Source organism: Pristis pectinata, chromosome 43 (genome assembly GCF_009764475.1).
Source record: "Pristis pectinata isolate sPriPec2 chromosome 43, sPriPec2.1.pri, whole genome shotgun sequence".
NCBI classification, from domain to species: Eukaryota; Metazoa; Chordata; class Chondrichthyes; order Rhinopristiformes; family Pristidae; genus Pristis; species Pristis pectinata.
Genome location: NC_067446.1, coordinates 1,702,144 through 1,717,829, shown reverse-complemented (window position 1 = coordinate 1,717,829; position 15,686 = coordinate 1,702,144). Strand labels below are relative to the sequence as shown.

The window sequence follows — 15,686 nt, the reverse complement described above, 5'->3', positions numbered from 1 at the left end:
CCTTTGCCCCCTGCCGCCCCCCCCCCCCCAACCCCACCCCAAAAACGTGAAGCCACCCGTGTGAATTTGGCCAAGGGGCAGGAAAGAGCTCAAGCATCTCCCGATAAACCCCCTCCCCCAAAACCGTGACATCCAACGAAACCCTTTAAATCAGCTCTCGGCCGGCGCTGAGGGAGATCAGTCAAGGGCTTGTCTTTTTTTGTGTCTTGGTCGCCATTTTGTTTAAAGCTCGTCTGCGTCTCCAAACTCATGAGTGCGTTCCTCGTTATAAATGGTTTAGCCTACAACCTGTGATGAGTTTCCAGGAGTATGGAGAACACTTCCGAAAAGCATGCCATTTTTTAAAAAAGAAATGATCTGCTGGTTGTTAATCTTGTGCGTCGCTTTGCTTTGGCCAGCAGTCCCTCATTGCGGGGGAATTTTAAGACTTGTGAAAATGAGGTTAGGCCCTTCCTGCGCATCTTCCCTCCCAGCTCCTCCCTCCTGCGGGTGGTCGGGACCTCAGGCCAACTGCAGGAGAGGCACTCGTCTCCCAGAGCTACCGTCACCGCCTTGCCTCAGCGGAGACCTGACCCTCAATGCACCCTGGAGTCAGGTAGGGGCGACCCTGCCCTGTTTGAGTACTCTGCTTGTGGAACCTTCCCATGCATGATGTCTCAACAGAGGTAATTGAAAGTATCTTATGCTATGAACTGCAGATTGTGCTTTGTGGTTTCAGCTGGTTGTAATATTTGCTATTAGTATGGGCTGTTTGCAGTATATCTCGTGTAGCGGTGACAAGGTGCACCATAGTCTGTCCCACATTGCTTAACTGTTAGAATTTGGCTTGAAAACATGGAGTTCTTGCTTTGCTCCAAGCACGTGGAGAAGCTAGTATTTACCAGCATTTTAACAGAGGTATCTAGAACAGTGATGTAGAGTCGTAGAGTTGTACAGCACGGAAATGGGCTCTACAGCCCAACTCATCCATGCCAACCAAGGCGCCTACTGGAGCTAGTCCCCTTTGCCTGCGTTTTGCTCATATCCCACTCAACCTTTCCCATCCATGTACCTGTCCAAATGTTTCAAACATTGTAATCGTTCCGCCCATACCACTTCCATACATCTGCCACCCTCTGTGTGGAAAAAGTTGCCCCGCGGATCACCTTCAAATCCTTCCCCCTCACCTTAAACCTTTGCCCTCTAGTTTTAGACTCCCCTACCCTGGGAAAATGACTGTGACCATCCACCTTACCTATGCCTCTCATTACTTTATGCGCCTCTGTAATACTCTGCCGTTGGTGGTTTCAGTCTTTGTTACTGTCTTCAAGTATATTGATATGATAAATTATTTCCAGTGGCAGAAGGGTCAGTAACCAGAGGAGATGAAGTTAATGTCATTGGCAATAGAACCAAATTAAACATGATGGGGCTTTTGTTTTTAATGAAGTAAGTTGTAATGTGGAACAAGGGCAGTGAAAGCAGATTCAGTGGTAACTTTAACAAGGGAATGGGGAAATTACTTGAAGGGAAAAGAACTGTACTGGTATGGAAGTAGAGACTGAGCTGGATTTCATTGCGTGGTGTATAGCTGCAGAAAACAACACTGCTAGGTCTGCCTTGTCAACAGACTTCTTGTCCATCTACAGCAGCTCCCCAAGGTATCACAGCACCTTGGTACGCTTTTATATTTTTAATTGCCCTTTATTTCCAAAACAGACTTTTTTTTCCTTCTGCAATTTTCAGGGTGGTCGGGACAGAGGAGAGGATACCCATCCCACTCATGGATTACATCCTGAATGTGGTAAGTGACACGCGAGTAGTGGTGACTGGGAGGGATAAGTCGACCTGTGTTTCTTTATGTAGGTGAAGTGAGGTGGGGTTACATGTGCACATCTGTTTCAGTTGATTTACAAAATGGAAGTGACACTGTTGGTGATCTTTGACACCTGGGCACCTACTGGTTGGGTTAGTGTAGCTCTGTGCTGTGATCATATCAGTTTACCCACTTGAATTGTCCACAGAGCTCAATAGCAGACATACCCTCATGACACTGCAACATGCCTGCCCCACCATTGTACACCGTGATGGCCACAGGTATTCTCCTGCGAGTGATCTGTAATAAGTCGGCATTCCAATGATCTCCGCGTAGAATGAGGCTTTTTAAAAAGACACTTCCCTCGCAACCCCCTTCAGTGTTCAACCTGGCACCCTCTAACCTATGTTCTCTTGTTTCCCCCGTGAAAAAGATGAAGTTTGTCGAGTCGATCCTGAGCAACAACACGACGGATGATCACTGCCAGGAGTTTGTGACCCAGAAGGGGCTGCAGCCACTGGTCTGCATTTTGGGGCTCCCAAACCTTCCCATTGACTTCCCCACTTCCGCTGCCTGTCAGGCCGTAGCTGGAGTTTGCAAGTCTATTCTGGTAGGTGGCATGAGGTTTGCATTGGTGTTGCAGTGGGCTGGGAGAAACTTCAAAATCTTCTTGCGTGGGCATCCTTCCAGTCAAAAAGGAAAGGGCAGCTGTGTAGGACTCTTCCTTTGCCCTCATATCTATGGAATAGTCTGCACTCTCTGTGGGAGAGTGCATGTAGGATTTTTTTTAAGATAAGGTATCTTTACTAGTCACATGTACATCAAAACACACAGTGAAATACATCTTTGTGTCGAGTGTTCTGGGGGCAGCCTGCAAGTGTCGCCACGCTTCCGGCGCCAACATAGCATGCCCACAACTTCCTAACCCGTACGGCTGTGGAAAGTGGGAGGAAACCGGAGCGCCTGGAGGAAACCCACACAAACACAGGGAGAACGTACAAACTCCTTACAGACAGCGGCAGGAGGTTTCCATTGTAAACGCACAAGAGGAATTTAACATGGAAAATGTTCTGTGGGTCAGGCATGTGTTCCCTGGAGTACAGAGGATGAAGGGACGATCCACTCGGGATGGTGGCACAGTGGAGCCGCTGCCTTTAGGTGCCAGGGACCTGGGTTCGATCCTGACCTCTGGTGCTCTCGGTGTATGGAGTCTGCACCTTCTCCCTGCGCCGGCTCCAGTTTCCTCCCACATCCCAAAGACGTGCAGGTTGGTTGGGTAACTTGACAACGTAAATTGCCCCTGGTCCGTAGGTGAGTGGTTTGAATCTGGGTGAGGGGAGTTGAAAAGAATTTAGTGAGAATAAAAAGTCGGATTAATGTCGGATGATTGTTGATGGGTGGTTGATAGTCAATGCAGACTGTGGGCCGGAGGGCCTGTTTCTGAGCTGCATCTGTCTGCCTTATGTCGTGAATAATTGGAAGGTTGTTTAGAAAACATCCGAACTTTTTAGTACACGATTTCTCTAGTCACAAACTGTAGAAATGATCCTTAAAAGTACAGTAGCCCAGTTGAATTAAAACGATCATGGGAGGCTGTTTAAAGAGGAGCTGCACACAACGTAACACCACTCTCTGGCACCATTGCAACTGCAAAGCACAAGGTGTGAGACAACAATCTGGAGGTCGGTCGAGCAGCATCTGTGGGCGGAAAGGAAGTGTCGACAATTCGGGTTGAAGCATGCAGGGTTTTGGCCTGAGACGTCGACAGCTCCCCCCTGGCCCCCCCAAAGATGCTGCTCAACCCACTGAGTTCCGGCAGATCCAGATCCCAGCATCTGCAGTCTGTTGCGACTCCACAGGATGTCTGAATTGGGTTGCTTAACCGGTTTAAACAGCTCGAACCTGATTTGATTTTGTCTCTCTCCCGTCCTGGTCTCGCAGACACTGTCGCACGAGCTGAAGGTCCTGCAGGAAGGCCTCATCCAGCTGGACACCATCCTGTCGTCGTTGGAGCCCCTGCATCGACCCATCGACACCCCCGGCGGCTCCGTGCTGCTGCGGGAGCTGGCCAACGCCGGCAACGTGGCCGACGCCACCCTCTCCGCCCAGGCCACCCCGCTGCTGCACGCCCTCACCGCCGCGCACGCCTACATCATGATGTTCGTGCACACCTGCCGGGTGGGACAGGTGAGCTTCTGGGATGCCGGAACACTTCCCATCGGAGTTGCACAGCACAAGAGGAAGCCTTGCAGCTCACTGAGTCCCCATCGACATTAATCTCATCTCTTCTCCCTGTATTCCATTAACTCAACCCCCTTCCCCCCCACATTCTCACTTGCACCCCAGGGGCAATTTACAGCGGCCAGTTAACACACCGACCCGCACGTCTTTAGGATGTGGGAGGAAATCCATCCGGTCGCAGGGAGAACACGCAGACAGCGTCTCTAGCGCTGTGAGGCAGCAGCTCTGCTGGGCTGCACTACAGTACTGCCCCAAAGCCCCCTTTGCTTCCACCCTTGCCTCTCCTATCAACCACCCCCACCACCAACCTTTCATCTCCTGACCTTTTGCATTCCAAAATGATCTGCAGTTAATTCCTGTCTCCAGCAGCAGTGCCTTTTGCTTTGACGAAACTTGACCTAATTGTATCCTTAAGCCAAACAATAACAGGGCTGTTCCACCTCGACATGAGAATTAACACCGCTGTCGTCACACAGTCATCGTCGTAGCGCCCCTCCGCTTTGGAAACAGGCCCTTCTGTCCATGGTGACCATTCACCACCCATTTGCACTGTCCCTACATTAGTCCCATTTTTATTTCTCCCCACCTTCCAGTGAAATCCCCCCAAACTCTTCCACACACTGCAATGATGCAGTTGTACCTCTTTGCCGGAGGAAGAAAGCCCCTGCAGGTTTTTCTCTTGGACCCCCGTCCCACTGCTTCACTTGCAAATGAAGTGAAACAAACTCCCGGCGACTGCAGGAATTCCAGCTGCCTCCAAGGACACGCTGGCTTCTCGTGCACACTGTGCTTGACCTCCTCCCCTTTCTCAAGGGCTGCAGTGAAGGGAAAATTTTCTGCGCAATGTCCATCACGTCCCAAACCCAAGGCGAGCTCATTGCTCGAAATAAAAGCCAGCAGCTAACTGGTACAACATTGCAGTTTTGTCACTTGTATTCAGCTTTGCTGCCCCATCATTTACTTCGACTCAAGGAACTTGAGCTGTGCATTTTGATTTTGAGGTGGATAAGAATTCATGGTCATGTTCCACAGAGACGGGGTCCACGCTGTCCCACCAAGGATCCATCTCCACTAATTTTTTTTTATTCTCCCCAAATTCGCATCCCAGATTCAACTCCTAACCTCCACCCCAGGGGCTGATTAGCCCACTGACCCCCACACCTTTGGGATGTGGGAGGAAATCCGGAACACCCTGGAGAAGCCCACATAGTCACAGGGAGAACGTGCAAGCTCCATGCACAGACAGCGCTGGAGGTCAGGACCGAACCTGGGTTTCTGGCTGCTGTGAGTCAGCAGCTCTGCTAGCTGTGCCACTGTGCTGCCCAATTTTAAAGTTACTTTTTCTGGCCTAAAAACACATTAGGGACACTCCCTCAATTTTTTCACCATTTGGTCTCTTTCTTCCCCCATTTCCCCATCTCTGGAGGGGGGTTTGGACACGCTATTCCATACATTCTCATGGGGGTAGTGGGTCTGTTTCTGGTTTCCACCTGAGCCCACTTCCCCCTGGTTTATGTGGTCCACCTGCTTTAGTGGGTCAGTTGAAGTAGTGACAGTCCATTTGCTCTGGCTGTTCAGTCATGGCTTTCTGTGCACGATGCATGAAAACCCTGTCACCCAAACTCTTCCACGCACTGCGATGATGCAGTTGTACCTCTTTGACAGAGGAAGAAAGCCTCTGCAGGTTTTTCTCTTGGACCCCCATCCCAGAGCTTCCAAATGAAGTGAAACAAACTCCTGGCAACTGCAGGAATTCCAGCTGCATTCCTGGAATTCCTTTTTTGGTCCTTCACCCTCAATCTATGCAATTTGCCCCTCTCCTCCTTTAGGATGCTCCTCGGAGAGCACTTCAAACCAAGCTGTCTTAATTTCCCTCTTTCGTACCTTGGAATGCGAAAAGTAACAGGTGCTGTATCCATGCAGGTCGTGTTGGTAATCTGCTTGTTTCTTTTGCCTGGGAGTTGAGGGGGAGGTGAATATTTTGCATATGCACGTGCCCCCATTCAGCTAAGTGCAGCCAGGTTTTTCCTGGCCACAAGAGCCTGCTGGGAAACCACATGGATCTAATGCCTTGACCATGTGACCTTCCCTGTTCTTTCAGAGTGAAATCCGATCTATATCTGTGAACCAGTGGGGCTCACAGCTGGGCCTGAACGTCCTGAACAAGCTCAGCCAGCTCTACTGCTCGCTTGTCTGGGAAAGTACCGTACTTCTGTCCCTCTGCACCCCTAACAGGTGAGTGCTGCCGAAAGGCAGAGACTTGGCATTAGCAGAGAGGTGGCATTTTGCTGGGTTACACAGTGTGATCTGGACCACTCTTGGTGCTTATGTCTTAATACCAGTAGTAAAAGACCGGGTTTAAAGCTCTTGATAAGGCCTTATTTTGCTGCCTTGCTCCCTTGTGTGCCATTTAAGCAAAACTTATCTAAATGCAGAATTTTGTAAGGGGAAATCAGTGTATAACCAAGTCTTTGAAAAGGTTTCATTCTCAGGGCAGTGGGGAATTAACAGGAGAGTGAGTCGAACGATAACTGCTTCACTGAGCTGGCACAGATGTGATGGGCCAAATAGGCTTCTCTAAGCCGGACTGATGTGCAAATTTCCCTGCCGGTTCACACTGCCAAGTCGGTGGGGCTTTTTGACTCTTGTAGGTGTCTGAAAGGTAAACTCATCCTCCTTTAAAGCTCAACAGAACTGCTGTCTGGTTTCCAGCAGTCGGTCTTTTGAGTCTTGCTCACCCAGGAATCTCGTCTCCGATTTGAGAACCTGTCTTGTACCACGAGGTAATGATGCAGCTCTACAAATCTCTGGGTAGGCCACACTTAGGGTTCTGTGTCCAGTTCTGGTTGCCTCATTACAGGAAGGGTATGGAAGCGTTGGAAAGGGTGCAGAGGAGATTTACCAGGATGCTGCCCGGTTTAGAGAGTATGCATTATGAGGAGAGACTAAGGGAGCTCAGGCTTTACTCTTTGGAGAGGAGGAGGATGAGAGGAGCCATGATCGAGGTGTACAAAATATTAAGAGGAATAGAGTGGACAGCCAGCGCCTCTTTCCCAGGGCACCAATGCTCAATACAAGAGGGCATGGCTTTAAAGTAATGGGTGGGAAGTTCAAGGGAGATATCAGAGGAAGGTTTTTTACCCAGAGAGTGGTTGGGGCGTGGAATGTGCTGCCTGGGGCGGTGGTGGAGGCAGGTACGTTGGTCAAATTCAAGAGATTGTTAGATAAGCATATGGAGGAATTTAAAGTAGAGGGATATGTGGGAGGAAGGGGTTAGATAGTCTTAGGCGAGGTTTAAAGGTCGGCACAACATTGTGGGCCGAAGGGCCTGTATTGTGCTGTGCTGTACTGTTCTATGATTCTATATACCCACTGCCCATGAGTTGCCCCTTCTCCAAGTGATACAACAACTTCACCCTGCAAAGAAGCTGGCTTCCAATCTTGGCTGTGTTGTGGGGAGAAGCCAGCTCTTGATAATATTAGCCAAGGACACCCTGACCTTCAGAGTCCAGACTTAATTGAAGTTGGGGCTCTTTCTGGAAGTTCTCACGTGTCAGGCTAACTTCCCATTGCAAATTTGCTACTGAAAGTCCACCAGCCCAGAGTTAGTTTTTCCCCGCTGCAGCGTGCGGACGGTTTGAGATGACAGGCGCGCAGCTAACTGTCTCCTTGGGGTTCAGTCTACCGGCAGGCTGCGAGTTTGGCCAGGCCGACATGCAGAAGCTGGTGCCAAAGGAGGAGAAGCCCGCCGCCGCTGCCACACCGGGTTCCGCGGCTGGAGTGAGGAGATCAGGTGAGCTGTCAGCCGGGCAGTGCGGGGTTGCAATGCATGGGTTCTGCAGCAGGTAAAACAACCCAAGGCGCTCGAGAGGGGTTCATTTCACATACATTTTGATGCCCACTTAATCGCCAGATGTTCGAAGGTAACAAGGTGGAGGGAGCATCCCCAAGGAGGGCGTTACAGAGCTTTGGGGCTGAGGTACATTTGGAGAAACAAAATCTGAGGAAAATAAATAAATGAGCAGATGCTAGAATCTGAGATGGAGGTAGAAATGCAGGAAGAATTCATTCAGTCTAACAGCACCGGTGGAAGGAGAAACCGGTTAATGTTTCGGGTCAGGGTGAGGAAGGGTCTCTGACCGGAAACTTTAACACCTTAAGATATAGGAGCAGAATTTGGCCATTTGGCCCATCGAGTCTGCTCCACCATTCAGTCATGGCTGACCTTTTGTTTAAACCCTATTCTGCTGCCTTCCCCCATAACCCTTAATCCCTTTACCAGTCAAGCACCTATCAATCTCTACCTTAAATACGCCCAATGACTCAGCCTCCGTAGCCCTCTGACAACGAATTCCACAGATTCACCACCCTCTGGTTATTTGGTTTCTCTTCACAGAGGCAGCTCGACTGGCTGAGTTCCTCCAGCATTTTTGTGACACGATCCTCAGGATGTGACCCGAGACCAGAACTGGGAGTGCGGAGATCAGCAGAATGAGAGCCTGGGGGGGAGGTGGTGAATTTTGGAGTGAGATCCAGAAAGGAGGGGTCTTACAGCATGCAAGGATTGGCAAGTGAGAGCTTGCAGAGAGTAGTGGACACAGCCCTCCCCACCACTGACAGCATCTGCAGGATGTACTGCCTCAAGACAGCATCTATCATTAAGGATCCCTACCATCCGGATCATGCCCTGTTCTTGCTGCTACCATCAGCCTGATGTCCTACACCACTTCCCTACACCCGTCAGGTTCTTGAACCGATCTGCACAACCCTAACCCTACCTCAGCAACGGAACCTGACAAGACCACTTCTTACACTACCATGGACTTGTCTCCAACTGTAGCTTTTTGTTTTGTAGTCTTGTGAAGTCTCTTTTTTCTCTACGCTGTCTTGTACAATTTATGTTTTGTGTGTTGTCTTTTTCTTTTTCAATATTTTTATTAATTCCAAATAGAAAATACAAAGTACATGAAACCAAAGAAAAGAAAATGTTACAAAAAATACGTTGTATTAAATCACACTTGAAATCACAATACTTCATATTGATAAACAGAAATGATAACTAATTAATATTAATAAATTGGGATAATTTTATTATAAAAAAATCTAACCCCACTACCAAAACCGAAGCTGTTTGGTAAGAAAAAAGACAAAACAAGCTGCCCTAAATACGTAATAGTATTGGCCAATATCTGTATTTTAAGCACCAAATCAGTGGTTTTGAAAGTAGTTCAAAAAAGGTCCCCATAATATTTGAAAGTTCAGAATAGATCCAGAAATAGAACGGTTCTTCTCTAAATTTAGATATGACATAACATCCCGTAACCATTGAACGTGAGTGGGGGGAGTAACTTACTTTCATTTCAGCAACACAGCCCTCCTGTCTATAAGAGAAATAAAGCCCAATATGTGTAAGTCGGAAGTCTCCAGAATTGTATCTTTTTCTCCAACAATCCCAAATAGTGCAGTTAAAGGATTTATGTGTGTTGTCTGTATCTGTGCCTGTGATACTGCTGCAAGCAAGTTTTTCATTGTACCTGTACCTCACCGCACTTGTGCACGTGACAATAAGCTCAGTCTGACTTGAAATTTCAGGAAGTGACGTTGCAAGAGTGGGAGCCGATGTAAGTCGGTGAATTTCTTGGGGGCGTGGGCGAATGGTTTGGTGCAAGTTTAGTTCCACGGTTTTGGATATGTATGTAGGGTAGAAGTTGGGAGACTGTGGAATGTATTGAAAACACGAGAGACTGCAGATGCTGGAAATCTGGAGCAACACACAAATCGCTGGAGGAACTCAGCAGGTCAGGCAGCATCTGTGGAGGGAGATGGACAGTCGACGTTTCGGGTCAAGACCCTTCATCAGGACTGGAAAGAAGGAGGGGAGATAGTCGGAATAAGAAGTCGGTGGGGGGGGGGGGGTGGTGGTGGTGGGTTGGTGGGAGGAGCAAGAGCTGGCAGGTGAGGGAGAGGGAGAGTGGGAATGAAGCTGGGAGGTGATAAGTGGCATTGACAAAGGGCTGAAGAAGAAGGAATCTGATCGAGGATAGTGGACCATGGAATAAAGGGAAGGAGGTAAAAGTTGGAGTCTTCAGTTGACCTGGGGTGGGTGGGAGGGCTAGAAGAATTCAGATGCTCCTTGAGTGACAAAGTCCTTTCTAACCCCTGACCTCATCTATTTTCCTCCCCCTCCCCCTTGTTAACCATCTCTCAGAAGCTGAGATGGAGGCGACAGGCGGCAGCGTGGAGACTTCAGCGCAAGGCCTCCTGGAGGGGATAAGCCTGGACGGGGACACCCTCGCCCCGATGGAGACCGACGAGCCCAGCACGTCCGACGCCAAAGGCAAGTCCAAGATCACCCCAGCCATGGCTGCACGGATCAAGCAGATCAAGCCTTTGCTCTCAGGTGAGTTGATGGGGTGGTGACACCACTTCAGTCTTGGTAGAGTTGGTAATAACCAGTGTAAATGCGTCAAGTTCCAACAGTAGTCAACGGAGCCTTTCTCCACACGCAACGCCCCTTTGCGATGCGTTAAGATGTTTAAGAACTCCCTGGTCCTTTGAGAGCCTTGGTCATTGTTGTCGTTTTTGTTAGTTTCCTTGACAGCGAGGATGACTTGCTTCTGCACTGGTTTTGTGGGTTCTGAGTGACCAGTGATGTACAGAGGAATCTTGGGATCCAAGTCCATACCCCGCTGAAAGTGACAATGGAAGTAGATAGGGTGGTAAAGAAGGCATATGGCATGCTTGCCATTGGTCATGGCATTGAGTACAAGGGTAATGAAATCGTGTTGCGGTTGTATAAAGCTTTGGTTGGGCTGCACATTGCGTGCCATTCTGGTCGCCCCGTTACAGGAATGACGAGTGGTTCACCAGAACGCTGCCTGGATTAGAGGGCATAAGGAGAGGCTGGACAAACTTGGGTTGTTTTCTCTGGAGTAGCGGAGGCTGAGGGGAGACCTGATAGAAGTTTACAAAGTTATAAGGAGCTTCGATAGGGTAGACAGTCAGTCTTTCGCCCAGGGTAGAAATGTCAAACACTAGAGGGCATAGCTTTAACGCGAGAGAGGGAAAGTTTAAGGATGTACAGGACAATTTTTTTTTACGCAGTAGCAGATGCCTGGCACTAGTGGTGGAAGTAGATACGATAGTGGTGTTCAAGAAGCTTTTAGACACACGTGAATATGCAGGGAATGGAGGGATACAGATCGTGTGCAGGCAGAAAAGATTCAGTTTAATTTGGCATTGTGCTCGGCACAGACATAGTGGGCCGAAGGGCCTGTTCCTGTGCTGTACTTTCTGTGTTCAATATGGGAACTGCAGACTCCTCCAGAGATGGGGCAGGAGGTGCCTGACGGCCCAAGTGAGTGGGTGGTCCGTTCCTTGATGCGTGGACCCATGGTTCTCCGTACCGTCCTGAATGCTCCTGCACTTTGAGCAGTCATGGACCGGAGATTCCCAGCACATGGTGGGGATATTACAATTCCTCAAGGAGCTTTTGAGTACATAGTGCTTAATTATCACGATACATCCTTGAATCTTTTCCTCTGTCCACCTCGTAATCTCCTCTGAATAGAGGATCTGTTTCAGTAGGCTGGTGTCGGGTAAACGAGTGACGTGGGCTGCTGAACGTAGACAATGGAGGGCCTCAGCAACTGGGCATGTTGGACTTGGAAAGGACACGCGTTAATTTGCTAATCCTTTGGGTGAATTTGGGCAATTTTGCAGAGACAGTCATTGGTATCTTGTGCCTTGAGGAGTCTGATGTTAGGTAGTCAAGGTCTCAGAAGGAGGTCATGTAGGAGGACTTATCCATTGACAACAGAGGGACTGAAGGGTCGATGTATGAGCACTCCCTACTGTTGACTGCTTGGCCAAAAGCCAATGTATGTCAGTGGATAGAGAACCTAGAACGGTACAATACAGGAGCAGGCCCTTTGGTCTACAATGTTGTGCCAAACGAATTAAACGCCTAACTAAACTAATCCCTTTTGTCTACACAATATCCATATCCCTCCATTCTTTGCACATTCATGTGCCTTTCTGAGAGCCTCTTAAAAACACCTCTGTTGTACTTGGCTCCATCACCACCCCTGGCAGCGCATTCCAGACAGCCACCACTCTCTTTTCAAGAAATAACTTGCCCCGTAAATCTCCTTTGAACTTCCCTCCTCACACCTTAAATGCACGTCCTCCAGTATTAGACATTTTGACTCTGGGGGTAAAAGGTACCAGCTGTCTATTCAATCTGTCAGGTCTTCCCTCGACTTCTGTCACTCCAGAGAAAACAACCCAAGTTTGTCCAACCTCTCCGTATAGCATATGCCCTCTAATCCAGGTAGCATTCCGGTAAACCTCTCCTGCACCCTCTCCAAACCTCCACATCCTTCCAGTATCGGGGCGACCAGAACTGAATGCAGTACTCCAGATGCGGCCTTATCAGAGTTTTATAAAGCTGGAACGTAACTTCCTGACTCTTGAACTCAATGCCTTGATAATAAAGGCAAGCAGGCTGTATGCTGCCTTTACCGCCCTATCAACCTGTGCAGCTACTTTCAGGAAGCTATGGACTTGGACTCCAAGATCCCTCTGCACATCAACACTTAAGTGTCCTGCCATTAACAGTGTACTGTCCCTTTTATACTTGACTCCCAAATTCAAACCCCACTCCAAAAGCGTGAACGCAGAAGCCTAGAGTGATGCATCAGGGCAACACTGTGAAAAGCAGCCCCTCAGATCAGATGTTAAACCGCAGGTTAACTTTGCTGCTGTTTGTGGGTGTAAAATGTTCCAGGGTACCATTTCAAAGTGCAGAGGAGATATCTGCACTGTTTTGACACAGTGCTTATTCCCTACTCATTTGGCTGCAGCAGCTTATCCGGGCATTTGTGACATTGGTGTTTGAGGGAGTCTGTGCACAAATTAGTCACTTCATTGAGAAGACAAGAAGATAAGATATCTTTATTAGTCACATGTACATCGAAACAACACAGTGAAATGCACCTTTTTGCGAAGAGTGTGCTGGGGGCAGCCCACGAGTGTCGCCACATTTCTGGCACCAACGTAGCACGCCCGCAACTTCCTAACCTGTACGTCTTTGGAATGTGGGAGGGAACCGGAGCACCCAGAAGAAACCCACGCAGTCACGGGGAGAACGTACAAACTGGAGTGGCGGAGGTAAAGAGAGGACATAATTGAGGTCTATGAAATAGAGGACTTTAGATAGGGTAGACTACAGGGAGCTTCCCCCATATCAGAGGCAGATAAAACTGGAGGACGTAGATCTCGGAGAAACGGGTAAGAGATTTAGAGTGGATCTGTTTCACTTCGAGAGTAACGAGTACTGGAATACACTGCCTGATAGAGTGGTGAAAGCAGTCGCTGACAGCATTTGAGAAGTGTCTGGGCAAGCACCTTAATTACCCAGGCATAGTACTGGAAGGTGGGGTTAATACAGATGGGTGCCCACTGTCTGTGTGGGCCGAATGGCCTGTTTCCATGCTGGATGACTCAATGCCTCTATGGAACGAGCTGCTAGAGGAAGTGCTTGAGGCACTTGGACAGCTACATGGATAGGGAAGGTTCGGAGGAATATGGGCCAAACGCAGGCACATGGGACCAGCTTTGATGGGAATCTTGGTCGGCATGGACCAAGGGTCTGTTTCCGTGCTGTGTGACTCTTTGGCTTTGACCTTGACTCAGAAGCACATTGGCAGCAACAGACGTGAACTTGTTCAGCTGAATAGACCGTTTGTTTCGCAATCCTACTGCGCTTCCACGTGGATGAGATGAGCATCAGTGGCCCATTCTCTCTCCTTCATTCGTCTCCTCATCACCGAGATCCCCCGTGGTACACGAGCAGCTGGTGGAATAAACGGAGCCCGAGCCGGTCACGTCGACCCAGTGAACACAGGGCATGACGTCCTCTGGAATCGATGTATATGCTCAAGAACACTTGCCGTGTATTTGTGTCTGTCTGTGACGAGCTTGCCACCCTCCCCTCACTCCCCTTACCGCTTCAAAGCGTTTGAGTGTTAGTGCTTTGCTTTGATCGTTGAACTTCCCTGCTCATAATTCCACTCAATACTGGGTCAACCACTCAATTGGATTTCAGCTTAGGCAAATTTCTCATTATCTTTGTTCAGTGTTTTAAATCAAATTAACATACAGGTACTATTTAGAGAGCTGGTGGTAACTGGCAGCGAGCCAAAGTGTTAGTGCTGTTGAACTGTGTAGAAGTTCTGGTTTGTTTAAGCCACCTGATGCATGCACTGATGATTTTTGTGCCTAGCTGTTGAAATTCCTTGGCTGGTTCAGCAGTCGTCAGTGTTTATCTTGGTCAATTGTCATTTAATGGGATTTGTAACAGAAGTGGCACAACTACAGCTTGAAGCAGGAGCTAAACTGAGCACTCATTGTGCTCAGTCTCTCCTTCCAATGCGTTACCTGCCACTTAGTTGAAGCAGCATATCAAGAGTACAACAAGGTCAAAGTTATAGAGCAGTTATAGAACCAAACCAGACCCTTCGGCCCACTGACCATCAAGCACCCACCTTTACACTAATCCTGCCCTCACCCATTTTATTCTCCCCACTTTCCCATCAACTCTCTCCAGATTCAACCAATTACCTACAAATTAGGGACAATTCACAGTCACCAATTAACCTACAAACCCTAGAGAGGTGAGAGGAAACCCACTCAAACACGGGGAGAACATGCGAACTCCACACGCAGACAGCACCAGAGGTCAGGATTGAACCTGGGTTTCTGGCGCTGTCTCGGATGGTTCTAAAGCATACGATAAGGTTTGCAGTGCAAGTGTGTGAAGGACGTTCAGCAAGATTGCTCATATGCTGGTGCATTTAATTGTGCAGGATCGCAGTGTTTTGGCAATAACAGAGACCTTGCTTAATGGGCAGGGATGGGTTCTGTGTACTCCTTTTGCAAGGTGCAGGACTGGAGAGGAAGGATATCTTAAGGGTCAAGGGCAGGACGTAAAGCAGTAGAGCTACAGTTGCACATCTGGGGCTGTTCTGTAGATCTTCGGAGCGGGAAAGAGAGAGGACCAAACTGGCAGGGACAGTACGGAGACCTGCAGTAGTGAAAATGGGGGGAGTTTAGTTTTTTGAGCATCGACTAGGATGGGAATAACTTCAGGAACAAAAAGGGAGAGACTCTTCTGAGGCATGCTCGGGAGACGATTCTGAAGCATGCTAAGGAGACTTAAGTACATTTCTGGACCAATGAGGAAGGAGCTCCAGCTAAATGTGGTTCTGGGAAATGAGCCAGGTTCAGTGGAGCAGTTACAAGAAGGGGGAACATATTGGAAACAGCGATCATAATATAAGGTTAAGGATTCCTATGGAAAAGGCACAGATGCCGTAAGTTTAAAAATTATTCAATTTTGGAAAAGTGCCAGTTTCTACAAGCTGAGAACAGAGGATTTAAAAAGCATTTGGACCGGTACACAGCCAGGAAAAGAATGGATAGATATGGGCCAAATGCAGGAAAATGGGATTAGAGTAAATGAGCATCTTGGTCAGCATCGGCCTGCTTCTCTGTTGTATGATTCTATGACTCTTTGAAAAGAGAATCCAGAATATTCTGTGACATGTGAGCAGTTCATTGAAGGTGGCAGAGCAGGTTGAGAAACTGA

General features: G+C 48.6%; 1 protein-coding gene across 11 annotated transcripts in view; it reads left to right on the top strand.

The window, feature by feature from the left end:
• huwe1 (HECT, UBA and WWE domain containing E3 ubiquitin protein ligase 1) overlaps positions 1-15,686 on the top strand; it is a 275,712-nt gene that overhangs the window by 108,013 nt on the left and 152,013 nt on the right. For 10 of the 11 annotated variants that reach the window (XM_052009021.1, XM_052009019.1, XM_052009022.1 and 7 more), the window contains 6 exons: positions 1,726-1,783; positions 2,229-2,405; positions 3,737-3,982; positions 6,138-6,271; positions 7,717-7,829; positions 10,245-10,436. In XM_052009021.1, the coding sequence (XP_051864981.1) occupies positions 1,726-1,783; positions 2,229-2,405; positions 3,737-3,982; positions 6,138-6,271; positions 7,717-7,829; positions 10,245-10,436 (920 nt within the window). Of the gene's footprint in view, positions 1-45; positions 666-1,725; positions 1,784-2,228; positions 2,406-3,736; positions 3,983-6,137; positions 6,272-7,716; positions 7,830-10,244; positions 10,437-15,686 lie in introns of those variants that run through there. The other variant, XM_052009024.1, reaches the window with a different exon arrangement.